The sequence below is a fragment of the Pan troglodytes genome, chromosome X (genome assembly GCF_028858775.2).
Source record: "Pan troglodytes isolate AG18354 chromosome X, NHGRI_mPanTro3-v2.0_pri, whole genome shotgun sequence".
NCBI lineage: Eukaryota > Metazoa > Chordata > Mammalia > Primates > Hominidae > Pan > Pan troglodytes.
In genome coordinates this window covers 25,000,054-25,012,855 of record NC_072421.2, presented here as the reverse complement: position 1 = coordinate 25,012,855, position 12,802 = coordinate 25,000,054, and the positions used below count along the sequence as shown (strand labels likewise).

Here is a 12,802-nt window from a genome sequence, read left to right as displayed (position 1 = left end):
CAGCATTCCTCAACAAATTAATGACAGAAAAAGAAATATTACGGTAGTCCTGACGTTTGGGAACAAAAATGATTTCCTGTAGGCTGTATACCATCAATATTGTATTTCAGATGGTTTTGTATTAGGTCCTTGGCAATAGGCTAAGTGGCAAATGAGAAATAGCATTTTAAGAGTATTCAAAGGAAAGGAAATAAGTATATCAAAGAGCTATCTGCACCCCCAGGTTCACTGCGGCACTATTCACAATAGTCAAGGTGTGGGAACAACCTAAATGCTCAGCAGTGAATGAATGCCTAAAGAAAATTTGTCATATATACATAATAGAATATTATTCAGCTGTAAAAAAAGAATGAAATCCTGTCATTGTAGCAATGGATGAGCCTGGAAGAAATTAGGTTAAATGAAATGTCAGAAACAGAAAGATAAATACTGCATGTTCTCACTCATATATTGAAGCTTAAAAATCTGAGCCTGGTGTGGTGGTACCTGCCTGTAATCCCAGCTACTCAGGAGACTGAGGCAGGAAGACCATCTGAACCCAGGAGTTTGAGGCTGCAGTACACTATGATCACGCTTGTGAATAAACACTGCGCTCCCTCCCAGGCAACACAGCGAGACCCCATCTCTAACATGAAAAACAATTTTAAAAATGTTTAAGTTGAGTTCATAGAAATAGAGAGCAGAACTATGGTTATTAGAGGCTAGGAAGAGAGGGGAGTAGGGTTATGAAGAGGTTGGTTCACAGATACAAAATTACACTTAGATTTTATTACTTTTTTTTTTTTAGAGATGTGGTCTCACTATGTTCCTTAGGCTGGTCTTGAACTTCTGGCCTCAAGCGATCCTCCTGCCCCAGCCTCCTGAATAGCTGGGGTTACAGACACAAGCCACAGCGCTCAACTCAAATTTAAGACTTAACAATGAAATATCAAGGTGGATATAGTTCATTTGAAGGAAAAAAAAAAGAATTCATAAATGTAGGCTTGCTTTATAAAAGGGGTCGCAAGAGAATTAGTTTGAGTTCTAAATTCCCCTAAAATATTTAAAATATGGCCCTACTCATATAACGTAACAGATAATACAATGCTGAGACCCAGTTATCATTCAGATAACAGGACAAATATCTAATACAATAAATTCCAATCTACCAAAGAATTGGAAAAGTTCCTTAGAATCACAAGGATTTTTTAAAACTTAGGTATGCCTTATATCAAACTCATTGTTTGGATGGAGGAGCTACCCCAACTTTGTGTCGACTTTTAAAGTGAACAGTTTAGAGGAAAATTATACCTGTCATATAAGGGAAAAGGCAAATTTTAATAAAATGGATGAAGGTTGGAGGATGTTTTAGTTTGAGTTCTGTGTTAGGCTGTTCTTACATTGCTATAAAGAAATACCTGCTATAAAGAAAAGAGGTTTGCTCTCTCCGGTCCATGCCTCCAAGATGACAAAGAAAAGAAGGAACAATGGTCGTGCCAAAAAGGGCCGCGGCCACGTGCAGCCTATTCGCTGCACTAAATGTGCCCGATGCGTGCCCAAGGACAAGGCCATTAGGAAATTCGTCATCCGAAACATAGTGGAGGCCGCAGCAGTCAGGGACATTTCTGAAGCGAGCGTCTTCGATGCCTATGTGCTTTCCAAGCTGTATGTGAAGCTACATTACTGTGTGAGTTGTGCAATTCACAGCAAAGTAGTCAGGAATCGATCTCGTGAAGCCCACAAGGACCGAACACCCCCACCCCGATTTAGACCTGCGGGTGCTGCCCCACGTCCCCCACCAAAGCCCATGTAAGGAGCTGAGTTCTTAAAGACTGAAGACAGGCTATTCTCTGGAGAAAAATAAAATGGAAATTGTACTTAAAAAAAAAAAAAAGAGGTTTAATTGGCTCACAGTTCTGCAGGCCATATAGGAAGCATGGTGCTGGTATATGCTTGGCTTCTGGTGCAGCCTCAGGAAGCTCACAATCATGGCAGAAGGCAAAGGGGTAGCAGGCATGTCACATGGTGAGAAAGGTGGCAAGGTGGGGGGGAAGGTGGGGGGAGGTGTCACCCACTTTTAAATGACCAGATCTGGTGAGAACTCATTCACTCTGGTGAAGACAGCACCAAGCCATGAGGGATCTACAACCATGACCCAAACACCTCCCACCAGGCCCCACCTCCAACATTGGGGATTACATTTCAACACAAGATTTGGGTGGGGACACACATCCAAACTCTATCACGTTCTCCTAAAGATAGGTGCTGACATAAGGATTCCAGTGCAAGATGATCTACATAAGTCCTTGACTTAAGATGGTTCAACTCTGGATTTCTCAGCTTTACGATGGTGCAAAACAATTCTGTTTTTCACTTTTTGTACAGTATTCAATAAATTACATGGATTATTCAACACTATTGTAAAATAGGCTTCATGATGATTCTGCCCAACTGTGGGCTAATGTAAGTGTTCTGAGCATGTTTAAGGTAGACTAGGCTAAGTTATGATGTTTGGGAGGTTAGGTGTATTCAATGTGCTTTCGACTTACAGTATTTTCAACTTGCAATAGGTTTATCAGGATGTAACCCCTCCATAAGTCAAGGAGTACCCGTAGTTTACTTGGAAGGAGATTTCAGGAAACACCAGTACGGCAGTGGGGAAGTGAAACAAAGAAGGGAAGGAAGAAGCCATTAATGGTGTGTCATCAAGTGAATTACCATTGTGGGCAACTGGAACTTAATCCTGCTGATACTCTGGGTGACAAGGTAGAACCCCACCTGAAAAGCAAGAGCACTGTTTGAGAGTTGCTCTGGTGTTCAGAGACAGTCTTAGGGCAAAGAGTAGTAGTTGCTGACTGTTAGAAGTTGGACCCATGGCTGGGCACGGTGGCTCACGCCTGTAATCCCAGCACTTTGGGAGGCCAAGGCGGGGGGATCACCTGAGGTCAGGAGTTTGAGACCAGCCTGGCCAACATGGTGAAACCCCAGCTCTACTGAAAACACAAAAATTAGCTGGGCATGGTGGCAGGCGCCTGTAATCCCAGCTACTCGGGAGGCTGAGGCAGGAGAATTGCTTGAACCCGGGAGGTGGAGGTTGCGGTGAGCCAAGATCACACCACTGCACTCCAGCCTGGGAGACAGAGTGAGAGTCCATCTCAAAAAAAAAAGAAGTTGGGCCCATATGCATAAAAATGGTAGATACTGAGGATTATGAGTGGGGTACCAAAGCATCTGCTACAGATGGAAGAAACAAACTTCAGCATGGTGTTTTACTTTGCTTTGACACTTTTCTTTAAATGGTTTTGGTGATTTACATTTATGGTCAAAATTCCTTAAAGCTAACTTTCTACCTGCCATATTCTCTTGTATGCATGCTCATTTTTCTTGCCCCAATATGCACAGGCCTGTGCCCAGGCTGTTGCCAACACATGCTTCTTCTCTGTGCCCCCCTTCCTGGAGGCTGTGCCTGGTTAACAGCAGAAGGAAGGCCTCAGTGCTCAAGCAGCTTCTTCTGGTTTGACCTGTTATCTGTTCTCGGTGGATGTGGTTCAGGACAGTAGAAAACATGGCCTAGGCTGCTATTACAGCAGAAGGGCCTGGAGCCTTCAAAGCATTTCTATAAACAAAAAATGATCTAGTTTTATACTTGCTGAACATGTTCCCTGGGCAAGGAACAAAGATCAAATGCAGTTAGTCACTCTTGAAGGGAAACTGGTGGTTTGTGTTCCAAGAGGACTTTGTCTCCTCCTCTTTTCCTCCTCCTCTCCTCTCCCCACATCCTCTCTTGAGATGAACTATTTTGTCCTAAGCAATTTTCCAAGTCCAAAGAATGATTGCAGAGTTTGTAACATGCAGTTTATGGCATTAAAACACTTAGCAGAGGAAGCAATAACAAATCCAATGCCACCTTGCCCCTTCCATGCGGTTTTGTAATAAAAGATCAAACTGCAGAGCTGTGAAAGGGCTGGGACAACAGCTCTGCACACATCTGCATCCTTTGGTGGCTTGAGGGTGGGGGACAGCACACCCTTCTGGGTGTCAAAAGGCATTGGAACGGGCAGCGTTGGGGCCTCTCCTCTCTGTTTGATCACCTGGAACTAGGGCTGCACCTACGACTCCTTAATGTGGATTTTTAAAGGCAACCCCTCCTCCAGGAGCATGCAGCCCCATGCTGGGACCCACAGCTTGGCAAGGGGAACATGGGCTGGATTTCAGCTCCCACTCATTCCCTCTGCCAGGTGCCTGTGTACAGGGCACAGCCCACACATTGCGCATGGGGACTCTGTCTAGGACTAGAGGAAACTCCTTCCACCCCTGGCCTGTCATAGGCCACCCACCTCAAGTCCAGGGCTACAGTTCACTTTTTTTTTTTTTCTGAGATGGAGTCTCTCTCTGTCACCCAGGCTGAAGTGCAGTGGCACAGTCTCGGCTCACTGAAACCTCTGCCTTCTGGGTTCAAGTGCCTCAGCCTCCTGAGTAGCTGGGATTACAGGACTCTAATGGAGGGCCACAGGCAGTGGAAAATGAGGCAGACAGTGAGGCTGGCCCCTGAACTGGATAGCGCTGTTAACAGGATCTGGGTCCAGAATACTGCAGACATCGGACATGTGTTAACTGGGTTTGCTGCCGGCAAGCCACCATCCTTGGGAAGGAGTTGTGTGGGCAAATCAGGAAGTTGCTCTCTCAGCAGCTGTCTCCAGGATGGCTGCCCTCAGGTGTAATCTGGGGATCAGGAAACCACTGCTGGAATCCTTGGCTTCAGAATCATCCCGGACCTGTTGCAACCTGTATCTGCAAAATAGAAACCACCTACCATGCCTCTTTCCCCCACTTAAATGAGTTCTAACATTTGTCTAACATGACCACATCTGATTGGTGTGACTTAAATTACACAGCTGCAAGGGAGTCTGGGAAATGTAGTTTTTCTATTTCTGTACTATACATAAAGGCACACTGGAAAGAGATCGAAATAGATGTGGAAGAGTCATTTCCATCACGGTTCCTCTGTTTGAAAACCTTCAGTGACTCTCCTAAATGGTGCTTTTGAAGGGAAGCAGGGTCTAAGATACAGCACACACTAACAGTGATTTCCAAACTGTGGTCTATAGATCCCTGGGGAGACAAGATGTTCTTGAATCTCCTTGTATTTCATTTTCTGTGGACTGAAAAAAAATCATGATTTCCATATGTGTTTATTTTTGAAACATGGAAATAATTGGGATTCAAAAAATTATCTCTCTCTCTCTCCCTTTCTCTCCCGCCAAATCACTTGAAAGCCTTCTTTACTTCTTTACAAGCACTCTGTTTCTCACCCACAAACCCCTCTCCTCTGCCTAGAATGTAAATGTCATCTCCCTCCTCACTTGCTAATTCCCGTTCATCAGGTAAGACTCGTTTCAGGCCACCACCTCCCCTGGCCTGAGGGGTGATTCTCTCTGACTACCTCAGGCTGGGATAGAGAATTCTCATCTGTTTTCTTGTAATATCCTGGGAAGTTATACTAATAAGAATAAAATAAGCTAACTTTTTCCAGCTTACTCTTTGCCAGGCCCCACAAAGTATGTACTCTTACTAACTCATTTTATAGATGGGAACACTGGGACATAGAGAGGTTCCATAACCTGCCCAAAGTCACCTGCTAGTCAGTGGTGGCTACAACTCAATCCTAGGCAGCAGTCTGGCTTCAGAGTCTATGCTCTTGATGGATAGTCTTGTCTCCTCTCATCCTATTATTGCGCTGCTCACCCTGCCACCATCTCTCTCTCATCCTATTATTGCGCTGCTCACCCTGCCACCATCTCTCTCTCAATCTCTCTCTCTTTCTTTCTCTATCTCTCTCTCTCCTCTCCACTTCACTCTCTCTCTCTCTCCACCCATCTAATCTATATCTCAATCTGTGTGCCTGTCATCTCCATGAATAACCATTGGTTTTCTATGATATTAAAATGGGAGAGGGGAAGTCAACATTTTCCCTCCCTTCCCACCACGTTGGAAATTCTAGGACCGGGGCCCAAATTGTTTGATCCTTCCTTCTCTCATCCTCCACCGTCTGTTAACAGAGGAACTATTTTCTCTTTCGGCAAAGAGTACCAGACTAAATTACAGAGTAGGCTACAAAATTACTACCCTCAGCTCCCTTCTTTGCCTGTTTTCTCTAAAATAGGTTATTCCTGTTGGTTGTATAAATATAAGACAGAAGCCACCACTGCTTTGCAATCACGTGGGGAAGTGTATCATCGGCTCCAAGCTCTGTGGAGCAGACCTCCTGGCCGGGATCCACTGAGCATGCCTCAGGAAAAGATGACGTTGCTGGGAACTCCAGCCCACACATCAGCATTCTCATGTGAACACTTAGTAGAGTGAAATTGGAAATAGTTTGACAACTTCGCGAGACTCAGAAGGTGTTTCCATATCTGTGCCTTTGCCTTCGTTGTTTATTACCCTGTCTGTCTAACACGGACGACACTTGCCCGTGTTTCATGTGCCTCAGCACCTTGGAGGCTCGACTGAAACTCACCAACAGCCTTACCAGGTGAGCTAGCTGGTCATTCCCTCTACTGGGTGTCAGCCACACTCCTCGTACACTCCGGAAGTGCCAATTTACCCCAGACTCATCTCTTCTTGCCTTGCTTAATCTCCTCTCTTTTCCTTTTGTGCTTTAAGTGTCTGATTTCTGATTAGCCCATTTATTTGGCCTCATAAGCCAGGCAGTTCCTTTTCCTTCTTGAAGGTAACTTACAAAAGAAATTTTCTTTAATCACCTTTCAAGTATGCTGTCTGGGCTCCTGTTTAGGAAGGTCCTCCCTGCCCATGAAGTGTCCTTCCAAAGGCTTGTGTCCTCTGCAGGAAACAATTCAGATGGATCAGGCGTGATGGCCTTGTAAACCTCTCTTGTGTAATTTACACATCTGAAACCATCATTTCTTTCAGCAAGCACACTATTTCATCAAAGCACATCATCTGTAGTAGAGGTAGAAAGCTCATCAAATATGCTTAAGGAGTGACTTTTGTAACTCACTATTGTTTTAAAACATCTTAATTCCTGTTCTGGTTAAAGGACCCAGTATATCTACAGCCATCTTAGAGACTGTCAGTTCAATCTATGAAGAGAGTGGGATGTTGTCAAAACAGTGTTGCACAAACCCTCTAAAGAAAGCGAAACAAAAAAAAATGTTGGTGCAAGTTACAAAAATATTATGGAGTCAATGAGACGTGGCAGTTAATCCTCAGCTAATGTTGACACAGAGCAGCACACCCACAAATGCCAAAGAGTTGAGAGCAGTGGTTCTCAGCCTTGGCTGCAGATTGGAATCACTTGGGTGTTTTGTTTTTTTTTAATCTCCATGTCCAAGCCATACTCCAGTCCAATTAAATCAGAATCTCTGGGGGTGGGCCCCAGGCATCATTACATTTCAAGGTCCCCAGCGATTCCAACATATAGCCAAGTTTGAGATCTATTAGTTTAGAATACCTGGCCCTTGCTCACAACTGCTTAGGCAGGTAGGTGTGTGGGGCTGGGGAAAGGGCAACACATGCCTGGTCAGGCCAATCAGACTGACCAGGGAAGCTATATTAATGATAAGAAACTTCCCAGCATGCCTCTTTCCCAACCTGCCTGCTGCCCACTCAGCTATTGAAGCTACGCAAAAGGTAGAGTTGACGCTCAGGTGAGAGTTAAGGTTACCAGATACCAGAGAGCTGAAAGTAGGAGGGTCAAGGCACAGAGAGTAGATAGACACCAGTGCACATGCAGTGGCACTCTGTGATGTCCTTACTGGCCCTGCTACAAAATGGTATGTTGGGTTTGCCAATTTGATGTATTAAATTGATAACCAGTTGAAATGATATTCCAACAATAGCAATTGATACAATGATATTCAATTGAAAAAGAAAAAAGACCCGGTGGGCAGGGTGTACAAAGGGGGCTTCTTCTGAAGTTCTGGTCATGTTGTTTCTTCAGCTGAGTGCTGGTTACACAGGTGGGTTCAGTTTGTGAAAATGTGTCTACCTGTACACTTATGATATGTGCACTTTTATCTATACATGTTCTGCATTAGTAAAAAGTTAAAAAGGAAGATAAACCCTACATTGATCATTGAAAAAAGGTCATAGATGCTGTCAAAAATTTACCCACAAGCTTGTTTATAGGAGTGGGATTGATAGCCCCATGTTAGAAACCATCCAGCCGGGCGCAGTGGCTCACGCCTGTAATCCCAGCACTTTGGGAGGCCGAGGCGGGCGAATCATGAGGTCGGGAGATCAAGACCATCCTGGCTAACATGGTGAAACCCCATCTCTACTAAAAACACAAAAAAATAGCCAGGTGTGGTGGCAGGCGCCTGTAGTCCCAGCTACTCGGGGGGCTGAGGCAGGAGAATGGCGTGAACCCGGGAGGCAGAGCTTGCAGTGAGCCGAGATTGCGCCACTGCACTCCAGCCTGGGCGACAGAGCCAGACTCCGTCTCAAAAAAAAAAAAAAAAAAGAAAAAAAAAAAAGAAACCATCCAAATAAAAAGCACTTGGTTAAATAAATTAAGGTTCTGCCATACAATGGAATACTATGTAGCTATTACAATTCTACACTGTATAAATGTGATTCACCATGTAAGCAGCACTAAAAACAAAAACTACATGATCATCTCATAGATGCAGAAAAGGCTTTAGATAAAATTCAACACTGCTTCATGTTAAAAACTCTCAATAAACATACCTCAAAATAGTAAGAGCCACCTATGACAAACCCATAGCCAACATCATACTAAAGGGGCAAAAGCTGGAAATATTCCCCTTGAAAACTGGCACAAGACAAGGATGCCCTCTCTCACCATTCCTATTCAACATAGTATTAGAAGTCCTGGCCAGAGCAATCGGGCAAGAGAAAGAAATAAAAGGCATCTAAATAGGAAGAGAGGAAGTCAAATTATCCCTGTTTGAAGATGACATGATTCTATACCTAGAAAACCCGTAGTCTCTCCCCACAAGCTCCTTGATCTGATAAACAACTTCGGCAAAGTTTCAGGATACAAAATCAATGTACAAAAATCAGTAGCATTTCTATGTACCAACAGCATCCAAGCTGAGAGCCAAATCAAGAATGCAATCTCATTCACAATAGCCACAAAAAGAATAAAATACCTAGGAGTACAGCTAACTAGGGAGGTAAAAGATCTCTACAAGGAGAAGTACAAAACACTGCTGAATGAGATCAGAGATGACTCAAACAAATAAGAAAACATTCCATGCTCATGGATAGAAATAATCAATATTGTTAAAATGACCATACCAGCCAAAGTAATTTACAGATTCAATGCTATTACTGTCAAACTACCAATGACATTCTTCACAGAATTTGAAAAAAAAATGTTTTTAAATTCATATGAGGCCGTGCGCGGTGGCTCATGCCTGTAATCCCAGCACTTTGGGAGGCCAAGGTGGGTGGATCACGAAGTCAGGAGATTGAGACCATTCTGGCTAACATGGTGAAACCCCCTCTCTACTAAAAAATACAAAAAATTAGCCAGGCATGGTGGCGGGCACCTGTAGTCCCAGCTACTCAGGAGGCTGAGGCAGGAGAATGGCATTAACCCAGAAGGTGGAGCTTGCAGCAAGCTGAGATTGTGCCACTGCACTCCAGCCTGGGCGACAGAGCAAGACTCTGTCTCAAAAAAAAAAAAATTCATATGAAACCAAAAAAGAGCCCTAATAGTCAAGGCAATCCTAAGCAAAAAGAACAAAGCTATAGGCATCCCATTACCTGACTTCAAGCTATACTGCAAGGCTACAGTAAACAAAGCATGGTACTGTTCAGACACATAGACCAATGGAACAAAATAGAGAGTGCAGAAATAATGCTGCACACCTACAACCATCTGATCTTCCACAAAATCAACAAAAACAAGCAATGGGGAAAGAATTCCCTATTCAATAAATTGTGCTAGAATAACTGGCTAGCCATATGCAGAAGATTGAAACTGGATCCCTACTGATATGGTTTGGCTGTGTCCCCACCCAAATCTCATCTTGAATTCCCACATGTTGTAGGAGGGACCCAGTGGGAGGTAATTGAATCATGGGGGCAGGTCTTTCCCATGCTGTTCTCGTGATAGTGAGTAAGTCTCACAAGATCTGATGGTTTTGAAAAACGGAAGTCTCCCTGCACATGCTCTCTCTTTTTGCCTGCTGCCATCCATGTAAGACGTGACTTGCTTCTCCTTGTAAGTCCAATTAAACCTCTTTCTTTTGTAAATTGCCCAGTCTCAGGTATGTCTTTATCAGCAGTTTGAAAATGGACTGATACACTTACCTTTCAATGTATACAAAAATCAACTCAAGATGGATTAAACACTTAAATGTAAAACCTAAAACTATAGAAACACTTAAAGAAAACCTAAGAAATACCATTCTGGACACAGGCCCTAGCAAAAGTTTCATGACAAAGATGCCAAAAGCAATTGCACCAAAAACAAAAATTGGCACATGGGACCTAATTAAACTAAAGAGCTTCTGCACAGCAAAAGAAACTATCAACAGAGTAAACAGACAACCTACAGAATGGGAGAAAATATTGTAAACTATGCATCTGACAAAGGTCTAATATCCAGCATCTACAAGGAACTTAAACAAATTTATAAGAAAAAAAACAAACAACCTCATTAAAAAGTAGGCAAGGGACATGAACAGACACTTTCAAAAGAAGACATGCATGCAGCCAATAAGCATAGGAAAAAATGCTCAACATCACCAATCATTAGAGAAACGCAAATCAAAACCACAATGAGATACCATCTCATACCAGTCAGAATGGCTATTATTAAAAAGTCAAAAAATAACAGATGTTGGTGAGGTTGCAGAGAAAAGGGAATACTTATACACTCCTGATGGGAATGTAAATTAGTTCAGCCACGGTGGAAAGCAGTTTGGCAATTTCTCAAAGAACTTAAAGTAGAATTACCATCTGACCCAGCAATCTCAATACTGGGTATATACCCAAAGGAATATAAAGAATTCTGCCATAAAGACACATGCACACATATGTTCATCGCAGCACTGTTCACAACAGCAAAGACATGGAATCAACCTAAATGCCCATCAATGGTAGACTGGATAAAGAAAATGTGGTACATATACACTATGGAATATGATGTAGCCATAAAAAAGAACAAGATCATGTCCTTTGCAGCAACATGGATGAAACTGGAGGCCACCATCCTAAGCAAACTAACACAAGAACAGAAAACCAAAAACCCCATGTTCTCACATAAGTGAGAGTTAAACATTGAGTCCATATGGACACAAAGAAGGGAACAACAGACACTGAGGCCTACTTGAGAGTGGAGAGTGAGAGGAGGGTGGGGATCGAAAAACTACCTATCAGGTACTATGCTTATTACCTGAGTGATGAGTAATCTGTACACCAAACCACCATGACACGCAATTTACCTTATAACAAACCTGCACATGTTTCCCTGAACCTAAAATTAAAGTTAAAAAATTTACGTTTAAAAGATTAGGTCATGACATGGAAAATGGCTCACAATCTATTTTAAAGTTAAAAAACCAGACTAGGCATGGTGGCTCACACCTGTAATCCCAGTACTTTGGAAGGCCAAGATGGGAGGACTGCTTGAAGCCCCAGGAGTGGGCAACATAATAAGACTCATCTTTACAAAAAAATTAAAAATTAGTCGGGCATGGTGGCCCACACCTATAGTCCCAACTACTCTGAAGGCTGAGGCAGGAGGATTGCTTGAGCCCATGAGTTCAAGGCTGCATTGAGCTATGATCATACCATTGCACTCCAGTCTAGGTGATAGAGCAAGACTCTGTTGGTTAAAAAAAAAAAAAGATGGAATATTGTTATATGTGTATTACATATTACTATGCATTTTTCTATGTACACTATTTTTTGAAATAAAGAAACGTATTAGGCATATTTGAGATATAAAGTCCAACAGACAGAAAGTGTGCAGATGGGACCTGGATTCAAGTCCTACCCCAGCTATTTACTAATAATCATTTGCCCTTGGCTAAGTTGCTGAACTTCATAAAAACCAGTTTTATTGAGATATAATTCACATACCATACAGTTCACCCATTTAAATTCAATTTTTAGTATATTCACAGTTGTGCGACTATCACCACAATCCAATTTTAGAACAGTCTCATCGTTCCAAGGAGAAACCCCATGCCCATTAGCAGTTGCTCCCCATACCCACCTACCGTCCCAGCCCCTGGTGACCAGTAATCTACTTTTTGTCTCTTTACAGTTGCCTATTCTGAACATTTCATATAAAGGGAATCATACAATGTACAGTTTTTATGTGTGTGTCTGGTGTCTTTCACTTAGCATGTTTTCGAGGTCGTCCATGTTGTAGCATGTCTCAGTACTTCATTCCTTTTTATTGCCAAATAATATCCCATTGTATGGATATACCACATTTTGCTTATCCATTCATTAGTTGATAAACATTTGGATTGTTTCCACTTTGGGGTTATTAAAAATAATGCTAATATGAGCATTCATGTGCAAAGATTTCTGTGGATATATGTTTTCATTTCTCTTGGATTCATACCTAGGAGTGGAATTGCTAGGTTACACAGTAATTATGTTTAACCCTTTGAAGAACTGCCAGACTGTTTTCCAAATCAGCCACACCATTTTACAGTCCCCTCAGCAGTGTGTAAGGATTCCAATTACTCTGCATCCTCACCAATACTTGTTATTGTCTGTCTTTTTTAACATAGTCATCCTAGTAGGTATAAAGTGTTATCCCATTATGGGTATTTTTTAGAATAATTTTCCTTTTTTCTCTTTTTTATTCATG

General features: G+C 42.6%; 1 protein-coding gene across 1 annotated transcript; it reads left to right on the top strand.

The window, feature by feature from the left end:
* The first annotated feature begins 1,440 nt into the window (after positions 1-1,440).
* LOC112206833 (small ribosomal subunit protein eS26-like) lies at positions 1,441-1,856 on the top strand. Its single transcript, XM_024352989.3, has one exon. The coding sequence runs from the start codon at positions 1,445-1,447 to the stop codon at positions 1,790-1,792; it is 348 nt and encodes a 115-aa protein (XP_024208757.2). The 5' UTR covers positions 1,441-1,444; the 3' UTR covers positions 1,793-1,856.
* Positions 1,857-12,802: the final 10,946 nt, after the last annotated feature.